Source organism: Urocampus carinirostris, chromosome 11 (genome assembly GCF_059441175.1).
Source record: "Urocampus carinirostris isolate Australia breed hairy pipefish chromosome 11, RoL_Ucar_1.0, whole genome shotgun sequence".
Lineage (NCBI taxonomy): Eukaryota > Metazoa > Chordata > Actinopteri > Syngnathiformes > Syngnathidae > Urocampus > Urocampus carinirostris.
This window is the reverse complement of record NC_142359.1, coordinates 20291515-20314270: the sequence shown is the minus strand read 5'-3', so window position 1 is coordinate 20314270 and position 22756 is coordinate 20291515. Positions and strand designations below refer to the sequence as shown.

The 22756-nt window shown below is 40.4% G+C and overlaps 1 protein-coding gene across 1 annotated transcript; it reads right to left on the bottom strand.

Moving 5' to 3' along the window:
• Positions 1-1054: 1054 nt before the first annotated feature.
• On the bottom strand, positions 1055-20012 carry LOC148356721 (uncharacterized). The gene is given in 9 exon segments (XM_088347428.1): positions 1055-3012; positions 3102-3247; positions 7860-7924; positions 8019-11514; positions 11599-11663; positions 11748-11941; positions 12776-13015; positions 14624-15815; positions 19929-20012. Coding segments are annotated over 9 exon segments (5568 nt in total). The 3' UTR covers positions 1055-2926.
• Between the last annotated feature and the right edge of the window lie 2744 nt (positions 20013-22756).

Sequence of the window (22756 nt, the reverse complement as noted above, 5' to 3'; positions counted from 1 at the left end):
CGTCAACGAACCTCTGCACCCGCAAGACGTGGGTTTTGACTCTGTCCGGTTTCCTGTCCGGTATTGTTCCCGTCTATTTTGTCCTGTTTAATATCGATCTTTAATTTCGTTCCCGTCTAGTTTGTCCTGTTTAATTTCGATATCCAGTTTTGATATCAATCCTGTCTTTACCGTCCTGTCCGGTATCGACCCCATCTGTCCGATTTCTGCTCGTGCAATTGGTATCGATCTTGTTGGCCGCTGGCTTCCTGTCATTCCACGTCAGACTGCTGCCTTACGTCTTCCGCCCAACGATCGCCGTATCACTGGCGTTTGGGTTAACGTGCGTGACTGCCCCATTTCCCGTAAAATAAAAGCTCGTGTGAGAAACGTTACGCATTTGGTTTCTCTTCCGGTTTCGGTTCTTGACAGCATCTTTGAAAAGGTGTGTTTGCAAAGATATTTTGGAACAAAGGGAATAAAACAAAAACACGTAGTTGCATGACTGACGCAGCTATCGGTTAGTCAGTGTGTTTAAAAGGGAAAGTGCGAAGTACTTTATGAGGTCTTCATTGACTTGAAAAGCGCAATATAAATGCAGAACATACAAAATTAGAAAAAAAGAAGAAAAAAGACATGTTTTTGGCCGTCTTTAATCGGTATATTATCTATAATTATTTAATTATTACTTAATATTCTACTAATCTATAATAGCATTTATGTTCCATTCTGCAGTGAGATTTTAATGTGTTACATACAAAGCAACTTTGAAGTGAACCAACACGGAATCACTGAAAAACACAGAGACAACAAATTGTGAATTACCGGTAAAAATATTGACTTTTTGGCGTAACAACAAATCAATTGTAAAATACAAGAATACCTTTTCCATATTTTTATTTCTTTTAAAACCCAAGCATGAAACACATGATCTCTGAAAAAACATAAATTAAGATATTTATAAAACTATAAAAAAAAACTGTACCTAACAATTTTAACCTTTTAAATACACAAAAAAATAATGTCAACAACACATTATCCATTGAAATCGTGTATATTGACCGATTACGAGAGAATAAAGCATCTTGAAGGGAACTGACTCTCGTTCACTTCCAAGAGTCGTCTCACAGAGCTGTTTCGTTCAACACACTACTCAAGCAACACATTTCTAAAGCTCAGCCAGTGAAAATCTATTTATACCACCTGAAGCAACACATGATCATCATAAAATAAGCATTATCACGAATAAGTTGTTATCATTCCCCAAACCTGATCCACTGGTCTCTAGAATAACAATTCTGTCCATCCATTGTAGTGTGAATATCTGGGCGTGCTTTTCAAATTCAGCCTGTTACCAGCCAGACCCTTAAGATAAACATTACACAAACTTGAAAACAAAATGTTTATTGTATTTCACTGCATAAATAATGACATTATACCTTCTGGAATTGATAAATAGAAACCACAGATGTGCTGTTTAAATACACGGGCAATGTGTTAAGTACCACAAGAATACTTAAAGGTGCATATTGGTTTGAAAGCCTTGGTTAAAATGGAATAATTTAATCGGCGGGTTTGAAGAGAAGGAGGGTTGCTCGTTAGCACATTTGCCTCGTTGTTTAGGCTAAGGCCAGGCGGATTGATCCAAATATTTATTTTATAAGTACTAAGCAAGTACTTGGATCCATCAAGAATAATCGATACTTCACCTCTCCACCAATTTCTCAAAATGCCGCTACTTCATGTAGATGGCGCAGTCCTTCTCTCTCTCTCTCTCTCTCACCAAGTGTCCTCAACCTCTCTCTTTATTTAAGTTTATGTCTTTTTGTGTGACTAACAGGAACACTTTTAGCACCGCTCCCTACCTGGGCTGCTGCGGCATCATGCCTGCCAGGCAGAAGAGAGGGACGAATCTATTCATCCATTCTTATCAGTAGCTAAATATGATCGAGGCAAACGCAAAGCCAATTGACTTTTGCTCTGTAACAGTTGTTGTCGTAGAAGTATTTTATTGTTTCATACTGTAAAAGATTTAGAGATTCGATTGCTTACACCAGTGTTTCTCAACTGCTGGGTCTGGACCCATTTTCGGTGGGTCACAGGCCTTTGCCTGGCAAAATAATCATAATAGGAAAGAAACAAGGGTCAATTACACTCGTTAACAGTAGATGGTGATGATGCCCTGCTTGATCGTTTTCTGTTCATTTAATCGGCGCATTTGAAGGGGACCAAATCTCATTTTATTGTGATTTTGTTGGTTTTCTTTTCTTTTTCTACCTGTATTAATGAGTCACAAGTTGATAAAGGGAGGGGAAAGTGGAAAACAGTAGAAACAAGGATAATGTCGAAGAAGGAAACAATTGCGAATTGCGAAAATGGTGTACGAGTGTCTGCCATCAAAAGACTGTAACAACAGTCGAAAAGGTCATCGGTGTCCTCCTTACGCCCCTCCTGGAAATCTACAACCCTCGCCTCATCCGCAAAGCCACGGGGATTGCAGGTGACGCCACCCACCCATCTTACACCCTTTTTGACCTGCTGTCGTCAGAAGAAAGACTGCAGATTCTCAGAGCCAGTACCAGCAGGCTCAAGGACAGCTTCATTCATGAGGCTGTCAGGACTCTGAACTCTCTCCCTGCCCTACCCCCTACCACCCTCTGCCTTCTACCAAATAAATGCAAAACGTGGATATATCATATTTGACAATACATTTTAACTTCATTAAGATAAATTCAGCAAAAAAGAGAAATTAGGTACGTTGTTTACCAATCAGTCTGGGTTTTTTGCTTAGAATAACCCAAATATTGAGTTATTTTCCGTAAATGGATCTGGGAAAATGGTTCAAATTGATCCAAATATTGCTTTGGTCTCATTTTTGACCCAAACTTTGTTTTTAGAGTGTGTGACTGTTATCAGTTTTAAAAAACTGGCTGATACGTGGTAATCCTTATTGCTGACTGGACAAAATCCAAGAAAAAACAGCTAAGCAGGATGTTGTGACCAAGCTGGTTTTGTGGCTCACTCCCCTCGAAACTGGAAAAAACACAATCACATGTGAGCTGTTAAATGGAACAATTTGAATTCAGTTTGAGTTTGATCGCGACAACAACAAACAAACGTACAGATTCCTTCAACTGTGATGGAGCTTTGTTCAATATCAAAGCCGCCGACGACCGAGGCGGCGTCGATCAGGACTTGGGCGATCGCCGTGTTGTCTGGCGCCGTGTCGGTAAACCGGAGGTCCATGTCGTTTATCACAGAGCCGGGTCTGCCCATAACAAATTCAAAATGTAAAAAAAAAATCTGTTATGTTTTCTTCCTCTGCAAGTTCATGAACGAAAAACCCTGACATGATATCTTATGTGTTTTATTTACTGTTTATTACTTTTTACTCTTGCTTTATTGTTGTGTCCTACTACAGTACATGTGACCTTGGGTGTCCAGAAAGGCGCTTCGAAGTACAATCTATCAATATTGTTATTCTTGCTGAATCAGCTGAATGGTTTGACTTTGAAATAAAAGGTTTTAGAAAAGGCGTTCAAACTCATTTTAGCACAGAGGCAACATGGAAGAAAAAAAAGAATGTTCTCATGGGGGCTGGTGTTCTGAAATTCCTTTCTACCAAAACCTAGTGCTAATGCGCATAATGCCAGTGTCTGAAACTCATGACAAAAAGTTACCGGACAGCAGGGCAGACATAAAGTTGCCTGCCGTATTTTTCACAACTTGAAACACAAAAAGACGACTGATGGCAAAAAAAAAAAAATTGTTGCAAAGTATTAAGGATTGATAATCAGAATATATAACAGAGCAACACTTTAAAATTAAGTTTATTATAAATCTACTTATAGCATTCATTCCATCTGCCATCAGTATGTTCCTGTATTTACTCATCTTCATTCATGCAATGTTTGCGTTGCGTCGTCTGCTACAAGCCACGTGAACTCCTCTTTCCACAATGCTTTTAATTATTTACGTTTTGAAGCATCATCAATTTTGTTAGCTTCTTTCGAATCTTTCTTCTCGTGCTGAGGTTTTGGCTTGATTTCTAACCACTTCTCCATTTTTCTTGTGTTCTCATTGCGTCTACTTTGGAAAATGATATGCAAATGCATGACCTTATAAGGTCCGGAAGCACAAAGTTATTTGATGCAGGCTTCTGATTGGCTGCCGAGTATGCAAATTGCCAAACGAACTGAAACTCCGAACCGAACAAAGATTTTGAAATCGGATTAAAGCAAACGTTTGATTTAAAAAAAAAAAAACTTTTGTTTTTTTTTTGAAAGAAGAAGTTTTTTTCCACCCGGGCAGAGACGTTTTATAAGTTGTAGGCTGATAGGGATTTCCCGGGAAATGTTTATTTTCATCCTACCTATCATACATGCCTTTGAAAGCGATGATACATTTAGTTAAAAGAGTCGAATTTGACTCTTTCGCTGTTTTCTGACGTAGCTTTTTAGCCTGGGAGGGTTTTCCGTGGTAGCTTTTTAGCGTGATGTTTGTTGAGTACAGACACTCCCCTACTTACGACCATTCAGTAGATACGATCATTTTTTCGGGGTGTCGAAAAAAAGCTGGACATTTCTGTAAGTTGGATTTTGTATTGTGTGCACCTTTTTCCGAGTAAAGGACAGTACTGTAGTGCTTCTTTCCGCCGCTACCGGCGTATGGCGCTGTGAGAGCTCACCCAGCATCCACCCCAAGAAAGAAATCCGCTTCCTCTTCCTGGTTCGTGTGTAAACATTCTATACTGTATCTCCAGCCCGCTAAGAACGTTGACATTTTTATTGTTTAATATCTCGTGCATCCATTCAACATGGTTGATGTAAATTGTAAAGAAGAGGCGAGTCCTTTCTTTTGAAATGAAAGTGGAATAAGAAAGCCTGATGCGGTTGAGAAAATGGTTTGATGGCTTTTTTTCTGCCACTTTTTACTGCGGAGGAGCACCTCTTGAAGCGTATCTTCCAAAAGTAAGTTAAACTCAACATCATTTATCTTTTAGAGCATATTATTTCTTGAAATGTTTATTCTTTAATACAAAACAATACAGATTACTTATACAAGCCTTAAACATACTTATGTAGACCTTAAACATACAAAATATAGCACTGAAGCAACTTACGAACAAAATCAACTTACGAACGATTGTCCGGAACCTATCTCGTTCGGAAGTAGGGCAGCGTCTGTACGGTAATTACGCAGTATAGATACCAACCCCCATTTTATATAATGAATAGAAGTTCTGTTCACAAAAATTCTGAGTTTCAGTGTTGCCGGTTTTACTTGATAATAAAGAAAGAAAAATTGCTGTCAGATCAGCCTATCATAGGACGTCTCGACAGCTGGAGGGCTGGGAGTGTTTTTGGAGGCTACCAGTTAAACATTAATTCAGGGTTGTAAGATTTGATTATAAAACGAATAATGAGGAGTTTTTTCGTCAACATATTTTTCCTTCACTAAGATATAATCTCTTGTAATGTTAATCAACTGTGCATTTTGGGGAAAAAATAGCAAAACCACAATTGAATCCTTTTCCATCTAAGTTTGTTGAACTCGGGAAAAATCTTGTAGACTGGAAAATGACAAAAATAGCATACAAACACTAATTGAAACGATTGATTTAATGATTTAAAAGTCTTTCGGCCTTTTAATCAATTGAATTTTTTTTCCTGAATGTAGGAACTATAATGTTAGATTTCATATATATTATGGAAAGGAGCTAATGCTTCTTTAAAAAATCCGCAGACACTCTGGTGTTATTTTTTTTATGAAGTGTTTTTCATGATTTTATTTCAAGTAAAATAACATCAGGATGGATTTCTTCAATGTTCTCTGGTTGATTAATGGTACTCAGCAAATACAGCTACAATGGGGGTTTGAGAGTTGCCTCTGGCTTTGGCGACATCCTGTGGAAATGTAAAAATCCCACGCGATGCTGCTCATTTTTCTTTTGTGTTTCTCTAAGCATTTTCTCGTGGGCCACATAAAAGGATGTGTTTTGGAATTACTTATTGGTTGGAGAATAAAATATTGTATTGTATTGTATTTATTTATTCAGCCAGTATATTTACATATTCTTTCTTTTTAAACTATTCTATATATTGTATTATACACTACAATATCTTTTTTACTCTATTCTTTTTATCCTTTTAAATCTATTATTTTATCATTATTGAGCATTCGCGTGTCAAATGATTTCTTGTATATATCATGTTTATGGTTTATAGAATAGAATAGAATAGAATAGAATAGAATAGAATAGAATAGAATAGAATAGAATATATCTTTATTGTCATTGTTACAAAATGGGTTAACATATTGTGACAACGAAATTGGGCATGACACTCCAGTTTTACACATTCACAGTGAGGTGTTTTATAACCTTATCTTCTCTGTTCCTTTATCTTCTTGGCTCATACCTCACTGTGAATGTGTAAAACTGGAGTGTCATGCCCAATTTCGTTGTCACAATATGTTAACCCATTTTGTAACAATGACAATAAAGTTCTATTCTATTCTATTCTATAAACCATAAACATGATATATACAAGAAATCATTTGACACGCGAATGCTCAATAATGATAAAATAATAGATTTAAAAGAATAAAAAGAATAGAGTAAAAAAGATATTGCAGTGTACAATACAATATATAGAATAGTTTAAAAAGAAAGAATATGTAAATAACAAGACTAGAGTAGAATAGGTGGGAGGAATGCCGTGGGCAAAATAATACTATACATAATAACTTAAATCAATTCCCGTTGAACATACGGATAGCGGAAGGGTAAAAACTCTCTTTAAGACGCGAAGTCTTGCTCGCAATGGAGCGAAAATGGCGACCTGACGGCAGGTAATCAAAGTACCTGCGAGCAGGGTGACTGGGATCGTCTATAATTTTTAGTGTCCGTTTTCTAGTTCGATCGATGTAGATTCTTTGCAAGGACGGGAGGCCAGTACCTATCATTTCCTCTGCCGTCCTCACTACTGATTCCATATTTGACAATTCTTTCTGATTGACACGACCAAACCAAACTGTGATTGACATAGTTAAAACAGATCCAATGATAGCACGATAAAAATTGACTAGAATGGATTGACGGACCCGTATGATTTGAATTGACGAAAGAAGTAGAGCCTTTATCTGGCTGACTTTAGAATATCAGTTGCATTGACAGTCCATGTGAGGTCAGCTGACAAGTAAGTACCCAGAAACTTTAATGAATGGACCAGTTCCACCTCACTACCATTATTTGACAGTGGCACATGCGGGGGAGGCTTGGTACGGAAATCTATTATCATCTCCTTAGTTATACCTACATTCAATAACAGATTACTCTCGTGACACCAGGTGGAAAGTGAATCAATTTCTTGGTATTCAGTTTCGTCTCCATTTGAAATAAAGCCAGTAACGGCGGTGCCGTCTGCATATTAAGCGAATAGTGAATGGTCAGAATTGGGTTGACAATCACGTGTAAATAGGGAAAACAAAGTTGGAGACAATGGACAGCCCTGAGGCGTACCAGTGTTGAGGACAATAGAACATGAATCTTTCTCACCAATGCAAATGGGCTGTTCTCTATTGAGAAGGAAATCTAAAATCCAATTTGATAGTAAAACGTGAAAATTGAGGTCATGAAGAAGTTTAAAATGCAGTTTAGAAGGAATGATAGTGTTGAAAGCCGAACTAAAATCTATGAATAAAACCCTAACGTATGAATTCCTATGCTCAAGATGACTTAGAATCTCATGAATACAAATTGAAATGGCATCATCTACACTTCTATTAACACGATACGCGAATTGGTACGGATCTAGATTTATCAAGTTATTTTGTAACTTCTTTTGTTATCATATATAAAACAGACAGATGCATGTTACCTGAACCCAATGACAACAAGGATCCGGAATGTGGTTGGGAACACCCTCTGAAACAAAGGTTGAAGCTGAAAAAGAAAATGATGATAATTGAATGCTTCAATGCTAATTACAGCAACCCAGAGGTGACAATACAAGACAATACATTTTTACATTCCTTACCTGACTTCTTATCAAATTCGATCGATCTATAAATCCCGATGAGGACTGATTCAACAGGTCGTCGGTAAATGTACTTTGAAGGGATCGGAAAGAAACTCGTCGGGTAACTATGGCTACGGGAATTGCCGTTGTTGTATCTGCAACTTGTGTTGTTTCTGGCCTCATTGTTGCAACCATTCCCGATGCTGTTGATGTTTCTACAGTTGTCTTTACGGTTGTGTCGGATTTATTATTTGTAGGTACCATTGTTCTTTCAGCAGGGGAAGACACTGAAATCGTTGACTGAGCAGATGTTGCACCTATTGCTGCTGTTGTGGAACTTGGTGTTTCAACTGTTGTCTGAGCTGTTGTCTGTGATTCTTCAAATGTGGTGGTTTGGGTTATTATTTCCTCAGTCGCTGTTGTAATTGATGACGCTTCTGTTGACAACCCGTTAGACGTTAATGTTTCGGTTGTTTCTGCCGATGGTGTGGGAGCTATTGTGTCCACACTCGTCTCAGCGGTTGTCTCAGATTCAGCATTTGTAGCTAACACTGTTATTTCAGCAAGTGAAGACAATGCAATTGTTGATTGCGCAGATGTTGCACCTGTTGCTGCTGTTGTGGAAACTGGTGTTTCAACTGTTGTCTGAGCTGTTGTCTGTGATTCTTCAAATGCGGTTGTTAGGGTTATTATTTCCACAGTTGCTGTTGCAATTGATGACGCCCCTGTTGACACCCCGTTAGATGTTAATGTTTCGGTTGTTTCTGCCGATGGTGTGGGAGCTATTATGTCCACAGTCGTCTCAACGGTTGTCTCAGATTCAGCATTTGTAGCTAACACTGTTATTTCAGCAAGTGAAGACAATGAAATTGTTGATTGTGCAGATGTTGCACCTATTGCTAGTGTCATGGAACCTGGTGTTTCAACAGTTGCCTGAGCTGTTGTCTGTGATTCTTCAAATGCAGTTGTTTGGGTTATTATTTCCTCATTTGCTGTTGCAATTGATGACGCCCCTGTTGACACCCCTTTAGACGTTAATGTTTCTGTTGTTTCTGCCGATGGTGTGGGAGCTATTGTGTCCACGGTCGTATTAGCAGTTGTATTAGATTCAGCATTTGTGGCTAACACTGTTATTTCAGCAAGTGAAGACAATGCAATTGTTGATTGCGTAGATGTTGCACCTGTTGCTGCTGTTGTGGAAACTGGTGTTTCAAAAGTTGTCTGAGCTGTTGTCTGTGATTCTTCAAATGCGGTTGTTTGGGTTATTATTTCCACAGTTGCTGTTGCAATTGATGACGCCCCTGTTGACACCCCGTCAGATGTTAATGTTTCGGTTGTTTCTGCCGATGGTGTGGGAGATATTGTGTCCACAGTCGTCTCAGCAGTTGTATCAGATTCAGCATTTGTAGCTAAGACTGTTATTTCAGCAAGTGAAGACAATTCAATTGTTGATTGCGCAGATGTTGCACCTATTGCTGGTGTTGTGGAACTTGGTGTGTCAACAGTTGTCTGAGCTGTTGCTTGTGATTCTTCAAATGCGGTTGTTTGGGTTATTATTTCCTCAGTTGCTGTTGCAATTGATGACGCTCCTGTTGACGCCCCGTTAGACGTTAATGTTTCTGTTGTTTCTGCCGATGGTGTGGGAGCTATTGTGTCCACAGTCGTATCAGCAGTTGTATCAGATTCAGCATTTGTGGCTAACACTGTTATTTCAGCAAGTGAAGACAATGCAATTGTTGATTGTGCAGATGTTGCACCTATTGCTGGTGTTGTGGAACCTGGTGTGTCAACAGTTGTCTGAGCTGTTGTCTGTGATTCTTCAAATGCGGTTGTTTGGGTTATTATTTCCTCAGTTGCTGTTGCAATTGATGACGCCCCTGTTGACAACCCGTTAGACGTTAATGTTTCGGTTGTTTCTGCTGATGGCGTGGGAGATATTGTGTCCACAGTCGTCTCAGCAGTTGTATCAGATTCAGCGTTTGTAGCTACCACTGTTATTTCAGCAAGTGAAGACAATGCAATTGTTGATTGCGCAGATGTTGCACCTATTGCTGGTGTTGTGGAACCTGGTGTTTCAACAGTTGTCTGAGCTGTTGTCTGTGATTCTTCAAATGCGGTTGTTTGGGTTATTATTTCCTCAGTTGCTGTTGCAATTGATGACGCTCCTGTTGACGCCCCGTTAGACGTTAATGTTTCTGTTGTTTCTGCCGATGGTGTGGGAGCTATTGTGTCCACAGTCGTATCAGCAGTTGTATCAGATTCAGCTTTTGTGGCTAACACTGTTATTTCAGCAAGTGAAGACAATGCAATTGTTGATTGTGCAGATGTTGCACCTATTGCTGGTGTTGTGGAACCTGGTGTGTCAACAGTTGTCTGAGCTGTTGTCTGTGATTCTTCAAATGCGGTTGTTTGGGTTATTATTTCCACAGTTGCTGTTGCAATTGATGACGCCCCTGTTGACACCCCGTCAGATGTTAATGTTTCGGTTATTTCTGCCGATGGTGTGGGAGCTATTGTGTCCTCAGTCGTCTCAGCAGTTGTCTTAGATTCAGCATTTGTAGCTAAGACTGTTATTTCAGCAAGTGAAGACAATTCAATTGTTGATTGCGCAGATGTTGCACCTATTGCTGGTGTTGTGGAACCTGGTGTTTCAACAGTTGTCTGAGCTGTTGTCTTGGATTCTTCAAATGCGGTTGTTTGGGTTATTATTTCCTCAGTTGCTGTTGCAATTGATGACGCTCTTGTTGACAACCCGTTAGACGTTAATGTTTCGGTTGTTTCTGCTGATGGTGTGGGAGCTTTTGTGTCCACAGTCGTCTCAGCAGTTGTATCGGATTCAGCATTTGTAGCTAACACTGTTATTTCAGCAGGTGAAGACAATGCAATTGTTGATTGCCCAGATGTTTCACCTATTGCTGCTGTTGTGGAACCTGGTGTTTCAACAGTTGTCTGTGATTCTTCAAATGTGGCTGTTTGGGTTATTATTTTCTCAGTTGCTGTAAATCTTTTGGTCGTTTCTGTTGATCGCGAGGGAGCTGATGTTCCTAAAGTTGTATAAGATTCAGCATTTGTAGCGACCACTGTTATTTCAGCAGTTGTTGCTACTGCAGTTGTTGCCTGAGCAGGTGTTGAACCTGTTGCTGCTATTGTGGGAGCTGATGTTTCGACAGTTGCTTTAGTTGTTGTCTGTGATTCTTCCACTGTGGCTAAAGGTGTAGTTTGGGTGGTCATTTCCTCAGCTGTCGTTGCAATTGATGATGTTGAAAACCCAGTGGACGTTATTGACTGAGTTATTTCAGTTAATTGTGTTGAAGCTGATGTTTCTTCAGATGTTCCAACAGTTGTATCTGATTCATTATTATTGGCTGTTGACTGAACAGTGATAGAGCTTGTTTCGATGTCAAAGCCACTGACACGTGGAGCAGCATTGACCATGACATCCACAATTTGACTGTCTCCTGGCGCAGATGTGTTTTCAAATTCAAGATCCATTATGTTGACTATTGATCCATTTCTGTAAAACACCCCCCCCAAACATTTTTAATCTGCAAAAAAAAATCTTTACCAAAGTGACAAATTAACAAAACTAGGGAAATACCTAAACCTAATGATGATCAGGAACAAAAAGGAGGAAGGAAATGCCGCAGAGAAAATTGGTGTAAGCTGTTGGAAGAAAAAAGATAAAGAATATTTTGGTTAATGTCATGCATAGTAGAACTTTTAAAATCTTTTTTTAACATTACTTACCTGTTCTTTAATCATGGCAGCTCTGTTTCGGTATGTCAGAGAGGTTGGATCATCTAAATCATTCGTATACGTGCTTTGAAGAGATCTAAAAGTTACTCGTTTGGTTGTAATGGCAACAGAATTTGTTGTGGACTGTGTTGTTTTTGCCACTGTTGCAGTAATGGTTGTTGTTTCAGCAGGCAACATCACCGTAGCTGTTGTTGTAAAGTTTGTTGTCATTGCAACGATTTTTGTTTCTGCAGGTATCGTGGCTGTTGCAAAGGTAGAATCTTTAGTTGTGGCTACAGCTGCAGATTGGGCGATGATTTCCTTATTAACTGTAATGGATGATGCCCCTGTTGTCACACTGTTATGAGTTACTGCTTCAGTTGTTTCTGTTTCAGATTCAACATTTGTAGCCACCACTGTTATTTCAGCAGGGGTTGCCAGTACAGTTGTTGCTTGAGTAGATGTCAGACCCATTGCTGCAGTTGTGGAAGCTGGTATTGTAATTGTTGTGTGAGCTATTGTCTGTGAAACTTCAAATGCGGTGATTGCTGACGTTAAGCCGATCATTTCCGCAGGTGCAGTTGATATTAATGAAGATGACCCTGTAACCACCCTGTTAGACGTTAAGGTTTCATTTTTTTCTGTTGATGGTGTGGAAGCTATTGTTTCCACAGTAGTCTCAGCGGTTGTAGCTACCACTGTTATTTCCGCAATGGTTGTCACTACATTTGCAGATTGAGTAGATGTTTCACCTATTGCCTCTGTTGTGGAGGCTGGTGTTTCAACTGTTGTCTGAGCTGTTATCTGTGATTCTTCAAATCTGGTTGTTTGGGTGATTATTTCCTCAGTTGCTGTTGCAATTGATGATGAGGCTGTTGCCACCCCGTTAGATGTTGATGTTTCGGTTGTTTCTGCTGATGGTGTGGGAGCTATTGTGTCCACAGTCGTCTCAGCGGTTGTATGAAAATCAGCATTTGTAGCTAATACTGTTACGTCATCAGTGGATGAAACTGCAATTGTTGATTGAGCAAATGTTGTACCTATTGCTGCTGTTGTTGCTATTGTGGCCACAGTCGTCTCAGCGGATTCAGCATTTGTAGCTACCCCTGTCATTTCAGCAGGTGAAGACAATGCAATTGTTGATTGCGCAGACGTTGCACCTATTGCTGCTGTTGTGGAACCTGATGTTTCAACAGTTGTCTGAGCTGCTGTCTGTGATTCTTCAGATGTGGTTGTTTGGGTGACTATTTCCTCTGTTTCTGTTGCAATTGAAGACGCCCCTGTTGACACCCCGTTAGACGTTAATGTTTGGGTAGTTTCTGCTGATGGCGTGGGAGCTATTGTGTCCACAGTCGTCTCAGCGATTGTATCTGATTTAGCATTTGTAGCTATCCCTGTCATTTCAGCAGGTGCTGCCACTACAGTTGTAGCTTGAACAGATGTGGAACCTATTGCTGCTGTTGTGGAAGGAGGTGTTTCAACAGTTGTTTGACCTGTTGTCTGTGATTCTTCAAATGTGGTTGTTTGGGTGATTATTTCCTCAGTTGTTATTGCAATTGATGACGCCCCTGTTGACACCCCGTTAGACGTTAATGTTTCGGTTGTTTCTGCCGATGGTGTGGGAGCTATTGTGTCCACAGTCGTATCAGCAGTTGTATCAGATTCAGCATTTGTAGCTACCACTGTTATTTCAGCAGGTGAAGACAATGCATCTGTTGATTGTGCAGACGTTGCACCTATTGCTGCTATTGTGGAACCTGGTGTTTCATTAGTTGTCTGAGCTGCTGTCTGTGATTCTTCAAATGTGGTTGTTTGGGTGATTATTTCCTCAGTTGCTGTTGCAATTGATGACGCCCCTGTTGACACCCCGTTAGACGTTAATGTTTGGGTAGTTTCTGCTGATGGCGTGGGAGCTATTGTGTCCACAGTCGTCTCAGCGATTGTATCTGATTTAGCATTTGTAGCTATCCCTGTCATTTCAGCAGGTGCTGCCACTACAGTTGTAGCTTGAACAGATGTGGAACCTATTGCTGCTGTTGTGGAAGGAGGTGTTTCAACAGTTGTTTGACCTGTTGTCTGTGATTCTTCAAATGTGGTTGTTTGGGTGATTATTTCCTCAGTTGTTATTGCAATTGATGACGCCCCTGTTGACACCCCGTTAGACGTTAATGTTTCGGTTGTTTCTGCTGATGGTGTGGGAGCTATTGTGTCCACAGTCGTATCAGCAGTTGTAGCAGATTCAGCATTGATAGCTACCACTGTTATTTCAGTAGGTGAAGACAATGCAATTGTTGATTGTGCAGACGTTGCACCTATTGCTGCTGTTGTGGAAGGAGGTGTTTCAACAGTTGTCTGAGCTGCTGTCTGTGATTCTTCAGAGGTGGTTGTTTGGGTGATTATTTCCTCTGTTGCTGTTGCAATTGATGACGCCCCTGTTGACACCCCGTTAGACGTTAATGTTTCAGTAGTTTCTGCTGATGGCGTGGGAGCTATTGTGTCCACAGTCGTCTCAGCGGTTGAATCTGATTTAGCATTTGTAGCTACCCCTGTCATTTCAGCAGGTGCTGCCACTACAGTTGTTGCTTGAACAGATGTGGAACCTATTGCTGCTGTTGTGGAAGGAGGTGTTTCAACAGTTGTTTGACCTGTTGTCTGTGATTCTTTAAATGTGGTTGTTTGGGTGATTATTTCCTCAGTTGTTATTGCAATTGATGACGCCCCTGTTGACACCCCGTTAGACGTTGATGTTTCGGTTGTTTCTGCCGATGGTGTGGGAGCTATTGTGTCCACAGTCGTATCAGCAGTTGTAGCAGATTCAGCATTGATAGCTACCACTGTTATTTCAGCAGGTGAAGACAATGCAATTGTTGATTGTGCAGACGTTGCACCTATTGCTGCTGTTGTGGAACCTGGTGTTTCAACAGTTGTCTGAGCTGCTGTCTGTGATTCTTCAGAGGTGGTTGTTTGGGTGATTATTTCCTCTGTTGCTGTTGCAATTGATGACGCCCCTGTTGACACTCCGTTAGATGTTAATGTTTCAGTAGTTTCTGCTGATGGCGTGGGAGCTATTGTGTCCACAGTCGTCTCAGCGGTTGAATCTGATTCAGCATTTGTAGCTACCCCTGTCATTTCAGCAGGTGCTGCCACTACAGTTGTTGCTTGAACAGATGTGGAACCTATTGCTGCTGTTGTGGAAGGAGGTGTTTCAACAGTTGTTTGACCTGTTGTCTGTGATTCTTCAAATGTGGTTGTTTGGGTGATTATTTCCTCAGTTGTTATTGCAATTGATGACGCCCCTGTTGACACCCCGTTAGACGTTGATGTTTCGGTTGTTTCTGCCGATGGTGTGGGAGCTATTGTGTCCACAGTCGTATCAGCAGTTGTAGCAGATTCAGCATTGATAGCTACCACTGTTATTTCAGCAGGTGAAGACAATGCAATTGTTGATTGTGCAGACGTTGCACCTATTGCTGCTGTTGTGGAACCTGGTGTTTCAACAGTTGTCTGAGCTGCTGTCTGTGATTCTTCAGAGGTGGTTGTTTGGGTGATTATTTCCTCTGTTGCTGTTGCAATTGATGACGCCCCTGTTGACACCCCGTTAGACGTTAATGTTTCGGTAGTTTCTGCTGATGGCGTGGGAGCTATTGTGTCCACAGTCGTCTCAGCGGTTGAATCTGATTCAGCATTTGTAGCTACCCCTGTCATTTCAGCAGGTGCTGCCACTACAGTTGTTGCTTGAACAGATGTGGAACCTATTGCTGCTGTTGTGGAAGGAGGTGTTTCAACAGTTGTTTGACCTGTTGTCTGTGATTCTTTAAATGTGGTTGTTTGGGTGATTATTTCCTCTGTTGCTGTTGCAATTGATGACGCCTCTGTTGACACCCCGTTAGACGTTGATGTTTCGGTTGTTTCTGCCGATGGCGTAGGAGATATTGTGTCCACAGTCGTCTCAGCGGTTGTATCAGATTCGGCATTTGTAGCTACCCCTGTTATTTCAGCAGTTGCAGCCACTACAGTTGTTTCTTGAACAGATGTGGAACCTATTGCTGCTGTTGTGGAAGCTGATGTTTCAACAGTTCTCTGAGGTGTTGTCTGTGATTCTTCAAATGTCACTACAGGTGTCGTTTGGGCAACTTTCTCCTCAATTGTCATTGCAATTGATGCCACTGTTACCGACCCTTTGGATGTTAATCTTTCATCCGTTTTAGTTGATGGTTTGGCAGCTGTTTCTGCAGTTTTCTCAACGGTTGTATCAGATTCATTATTTGTTGCTACCACTGTTACTTCAAAAAGGCTTTCCATTGCAATTGTCGGTTTAACAGATATTGAACCTACACCTGCTGTTGTGTAAGTTGATGTTTCAACAGTTGTTTGAGCTGTTGACTTTGATTCTTCAAATATGTCCACAGCTTTTGTTTTGGCAATTTTTTCCTCAGTTGCCGTTGCAATTAATGTTGGCCCCGTTGCCACACCGTTCGATGTTGATGTCTTTATTTCATATGTTTTGACTCCCGTTGTCGTCAATTCTGGTTGTGTAGCCACTGCAGTTGTTTTTCTAGGTGTTGTCGTTGCAATATCCCCTGAAGTTCTTGTAGGCTCAAGTGTTGTTCTGCTTGATGTTGATTCCAATGTGCAGGTTGTCCTCAAACCTTTAGTCGGAAAAATGAAAGCGTTTTGAACCCTTTTGTTTTTGATCTTTGTCTGAGTAGATCGGGTTACCTGTTATAATCAGGAACGTTGTCACCATCGTTTGAACCTGCATCTTGTTTGCTCTGGTCTAATATCCACACAAAGGAGAAAACTAATTAAACAGAAAAATAGGTACGATCCACTGTATACATGTTTCTGACTCATTTAAATAAAAAATCTCATCTCATCTCATTAGCCGTACCGCTTATCCTCATTAGGGTCGCGGGGGGGGCTGGAGCCCATCCCAGCCATCTCCGGGCAGTGGGCAGGGGACACCCTGAACTGGTTGCCAGCCAATCGCAGGGCACACAGGGACAGACAACTCATTCGCTCATTCACACCTAGGGACAATTTGGACCGGCCAATTCACCTGAAATGCATGTTTTTGGAACGCGGGAGGAAACCGGAGTGCCCGGAGGAAACCCACGCAAGCACGGGGAGAACATACAAACTCCGCACAGGAAGTCTTGAGCTGGATTTGAACCCACGACAGGTTCCCATGACATGAACTGTGCCGCACAAGCGCTAACCACTGCGCTGCCGTGCTGCCCTAAATAAAAAATATAACTTATAATTATTAAATTTAAAAAGTGTTAAGGTTTTATCTATATTTGTTGCAAAGTACAACATACTATCTAAAATACAGTATTCAGAAATATTTCTAATAATTATATATATGGGTCATTCTTATGGTTTAGTGGTTGACTGAAGCTTTTTTAACTTAACTCCTAATAAATACAACCTAGTAATAACATAGTACTGTAATAACGCAAGTTTTAGTTGTAGAAATGCAACTCAGACTGGTAGTTTTGGATTGTGGACTGATAATATCATTGAAAATGTTATTACTGTTAGATTGCATAAACACCTGTGTTTTTCTTGACTCTAAAAGAAATCAAAAAGTTACGTTGAAAGCAGTTTATTGGAAAATGAATGGATGGATGGATGGATGGATGATAAAAACAAAAACATACCTTTGATGATGATAAATAAAATCAATGCTGAAATATGTCTTGTTTTCCCCAGTTTTTTCTGTTTTAGTATTTCCAGTTTGAGGATTTACCTTAATGAATGTCGCCGGGCTGAGCGGCTTTTATAAAGTAATACTACAAAAGGCGTGTCCGCAAGGTGATGCATTTTGCTGCAATGTTGTAAAACATTATGGAACAATTACGGGATCAAGGCTGTCAGCCGTCATTCACACCCTCTATTCTTTTGTTTGTGTGCATTCTACTCATTTTCCAATCTAAAAATGCAGGTGCAACCCCATGTCTTTCTAGGTTATTTTTAAACAATCAAACCAATGAAGAAAAATAAAGAGAGAGAGAGATGAAAAAAAAGGTACAGACATAGAGAGACAGACATAGAGATAAATGTAATAAAAAGATATGAATCAATACACATCTGATTAGCTAGATAGATAGAGATACAGAAAAATAAATAAAGATATGTAGATAGACAGACAGATAAATATAGAGATATGGATGGATGGATGGATGGAACGATAGATGGTGAGATAGCTAAAGATATATAAGGGTATATATAGATAGATAGAGATGGAAAACTAGATAGAAATAGCAGTCATGGATCACATATGAATATATCTATCCATCTATCTATCTATCTATCTATCTTCATCCATTGTCTGTACTGCTTATCCTCAGTATGGTCACAGGGATATATATATTTATGTACATTGTCATCATATCATTTTCAGACATGTTTCAAATGGTTTTCTGGGCACAGTTTTTTAAATGTACACAGAATTAAATACAAACTCTGTACGTTGCCCCTTGCTACACCAAGTATCGAAATTGATATTGATGATGTATTGTCATTAATTGTATATTTGATTTCCATTTACTTTTGGTTAACATATACTTTTGTTTTTTCTGAAATCAATTTCTGCCCAAGTACAGTGTGTGAATACTTTACAATCTTGAACTTCCGTACTCGGTGACACATTTTGGTGGCACTCCCAAGGTTGTATTGTAAAAACCAAAGAGAAAAAGATGATCCCCGTGACATGCTTATTTATCCATGTCATTCTGTTGTTGGTTCAACATTTCTTGTCTTGAACATTCTTTCTCAAAGTGCAATGTGAACGTCATTTTTTCACGCAATATGTGCTTAATGTATTACCGTAAATTCCTGACTATAGAGAGCACCTGATTATAAGCTGCACATTTTTAAAGGAAAGTACATTTTGTTCATCCATAAGCCGCACCTGACTAGATGCCACTTGTGCCCACATTAAAACATGAGATATTCACAAAGAAAGACGGTACACGGAAAAGGTTTGGTAATATGCAGTACCTTAAACCCTTAACGTTCCGCTGGCCCACCGGTGGGCCACCGAACTTTTGATAAACAAATACGTGTCTGTACGATGTCACCAGTCACTAAAATACGTCCTGCCACATATCGTGGAAAGCTTAAACTATTGCAGTTCAAGATATACCATATCAAAATATAATCATCAGAGAAACATGACTATCAGTCTGATACAATTTGAACGTCCGCGACAATGGCTTTAAAAACACAAGATAATACCGACAGATAAATAGAAAAAAAGACAGCCCGACAGACATATTATCGATAATGCCATTGATGCAGGACCATAAATTTGTTGACAGCAAAAACAGTAAATTGTCACGGTTGCCATGACGACCAGTATGCCACGCCCCCGAACTCAAGCTGAAGCAGATCAGCTGATTGCTGTTCTGCTATTTAAGGCTGGATTTTGGGTTTGGCGGGTGCTGGTTCATTACTCATTATTCACAATCCCGGTCTGTTATGCCTTGTCCTGTTTTAGTCTGTTATGCCTTGTCCTGTTGAGTTCGTGCCGGAGGAACTCTGTATTGTTCTGTTTTGCCTCGGAGTATTGGGCGACTTTTATTTTATTAAATAAAACCTATGGATCGTCAACGCATTTGAGTTCTCCCTTCATGCCTCCTGCCTCCGTTCTGGTCCGGTCACCTTCCACGCCACCACGCTCTCGTGACATAAATATCAGTAATCAATTACAAAGCAAAGGAAATAGATTAAAAAAATAATAGTACTTTTTTTGTACATCTATAAATGTTTTAATTTAGGTTTCCATGGACAATGTGTTTTACACTAATCCCTAATCTAGACTAATAATATCATAAAATCATAAAAACCCAACTTTTCTTGTTTGGAGGTGAATGAATACTGAATTCCATTCAAAGAAAATTATTACTAAAAAGTATGAGGGTGGAAACATTTTTTGGGCAATTTTTTTCAAATACATAATTTACTGTGTTTTAAGTGTAGCACAAGGTGATAAACAGATGAAACATCATTAGGAAATGTTCTACATGTGTATTTTGTGTTTATTGAGCTTTAAGTTAAAAAAATATAGTGAAATAACACTTTCGAGTTCCCTGCATCAGCCTTAACGTTAATTACATCTTTATCACTGAGCAGCGTCTCCCGTGCTCGAACAAACACAGAGGCAAGGATTACGAGGGCTTTTTATGCAAGTGTGGAAGCAGAGTTTAAAGTGGAAAAAGCAAAAATTTATGCCGAAATTGAAGTGCTAATGCCACACAGAGAAGCAGACATTTCAGTAGCTAAATCAGTGGTGGTAGAAGAAGAGGCAGAGTGTGGGAGTAGTAAATCAGTATAAGACACAGTAAAAGTGCAGCAATATGTGCAGTTTCAGACCAGACTTTCTAAACCTCCAGTCCACCCATCGCTTCGCCCTGTTAATGACAACAATGGTCACTAAGGTGAAACATTAGGGTGTCATGATAACTGATGTGAAACACCTGTGCCTGATCCTTTGGCGCCAATTGCCGCGGACTCTGATTGGCTCCCTGTCTTTATTTAAACCCACTCCTATCTGTCCCCTTTTGTCTGTCCGTCTGCGAACCTCAGTAAAACACTAGGCAAGCCTTTTTCCACCCTGATTCTCACCTGTTTTTGCTCCCGTCTGTCCCCCGTCTTGTTTTTGATCCTGACCACGTCTACTCTCCTGTCCCGGCTTTCGACCGCTTTTTCTCCCCGACCACGTCTACTCTCCTTTCCTGGATTACGACTCGCTTACGACCCTAACCACGTTTTTGCTCTCCTTTCCCGGCTACGGACCCGTTTTTCTGTTCCCGACACCGCCATCACTCGCCACGGAAGAACCGCTTCCGCGTTTAGAGCGACCTGCTTCCCACGTCCAGCAATCACCGAATTGTGGGCGCAACCCTTTCTCTTTCTTCCAATAAAACTTGTGAGAAACGCAACGCAAGTGGGTCCTGTCTCCATTCTGGTCCTGACATAGGGAGGTGGGATGGATCACAAGTTTGGGATCTGAAGCCACAACTGAAAACCAGTATGCCAAAGCCTGATGACAATCTAACACCTTTAGCCGTTTCAAGAGCACCCAAGACTCCAAAGGTTCAACAAAGATTCATCTCAGTCCATTTACCAACTCATTCACGCCTCAGTACAATACACTGGCCAGCATGTGTAGTGCACAAAACGGACATGCAAACATGACAATTTCTTCTTAAGCCTGATAATATCAGGGGAAGACTTCCATAATCTAAAAACCCAGCAGTCTCTTCTCTTTGAGTTTTCATTCTTTGACAAAATGCTGAAGCAGCTTCTTTACCAGTGTCAGTCTGAGCAAAATGGCTTTTATCCCAAATTCCGTCATTTGCTGTTGTGTGATTCGCCATCTCTGAAATGCCCTGCCTATCTGAGCGTGATGGAGCTCAGCTCCGTCAGGCAAGTGAACAATCTCTCTCTCAAGCTGACACTGGGTTTAGACAAGATTGTCGCTCGTTACCAGAGAAAGAAGCAATGGAGGTCCCACATCAATAGACCGAAGAAGATATCAGGAGGGAGCTGGAAAACGCCGAACAGACGCTATCGGCCACTTCGGGTTCCCTTTCCCGGCAAAAGAATGTCTGCCACAGCCCCCATGGTTTTGTTATTGTTTTTTTGTCATTTTTTGCAGCACTACTGATTTTGGACAGACCACTTTTTTACTTCAGGTGATATTTTGTCGCCATCATGTGGACATTATTGAAAAACAAAATGTGGAAAAGTCCAACTTTGTTGGCAATAGAAAGCATCTTTCTTGGCCTTTAGGCCGCGGTGGCTGGTGCTCTAGTTGGTCCAAAGTGTTTTAGTGACATGATGGCTTTTAGAGAAATCCTAAATTGAAAAAGATTTGCATGTACATAATTTAACATTGTCAAGGTGTTATATGTACGTGTACAATTTAGACTATAGGGTCAACAGACCCTGCTGACACGCCACGCAAAAAGCCTGACTTTTGTCACAAAATCTAAGTTAAACAAGACTGTATAAACAGAAACAATGAACAGCAACAATGAACAATGACAATATTATAATTTTTTTAAAACTCAACGAGAGAGCTTGGCCCGACCGAACACAATGATTCACAATTCGCGCCTGACCTGATCCGATTTCTGGATCAGGCTCGGGGCTGGGTTTGATATCTAAGTTCTAGGCTGGAAGTGGCGCAAAAAAATTCCAACTTGTCTAACCTTTAGCTATAAAATCAACACAACAGTATTATTTCCATGTTTTACAGCTGTTTCTCCTAGACAGTCATGGAATAGATTTACGAACCGAGAAACAACTAATGTCTGAAATGTGTTTGGTTAAATGCTTGAATGTGAAAGCACACATCTGAAAGCAGAGCAACCAGGGAGGAGCAATGAAAGGAAGCTGACAGACAATTAGAAATTATTTAAGAAGGATTGTTTGTAGGGTGAATGCCTTGGCTACAAATCCCTAGACTTTTCCATCTACTAAAGAATCTGTCAAAAAGAAGGAACTTCGAAAGACTAACCATTCAGCCCACTAGACCTTTGCTTTTTCTTTTTTGTTACATTTGTTTCTCCTTGTATCATTGGATTACCTTAACCGCCTGATAAACTGAACTATGCCTGTAATGAACAGAACCACACCCGCCTACCAACGCTGTCTCCACACCGGTTTCCCCACACCATTCTCCTCACAACTGCAATGAATTGAACTGCTGACGCCGTCTCTATGCTGGTCTCTCATGTCTGATGGACAGCTTGAAAAAGTGCACACCAGCGTCCACTAGTGTGCTCAGAGACAACAACATTTTCCGGCTCCAAGAGGCGACCAGCCTCTAAGATTCAAATCACCAAAGTGTTATCTTGAATAGGTTATTGATTTGTCTTTGTGTGCTGTGATTCATGCTTGAGTATTTTATGGTGTGTTTGATGAAATTGGTCCCATTTGCTGTCTGGAGAACATCTAGAGAAGTCCCAGTACCTTAGGAGAAACACATATAGTAAGCTCCAATGATG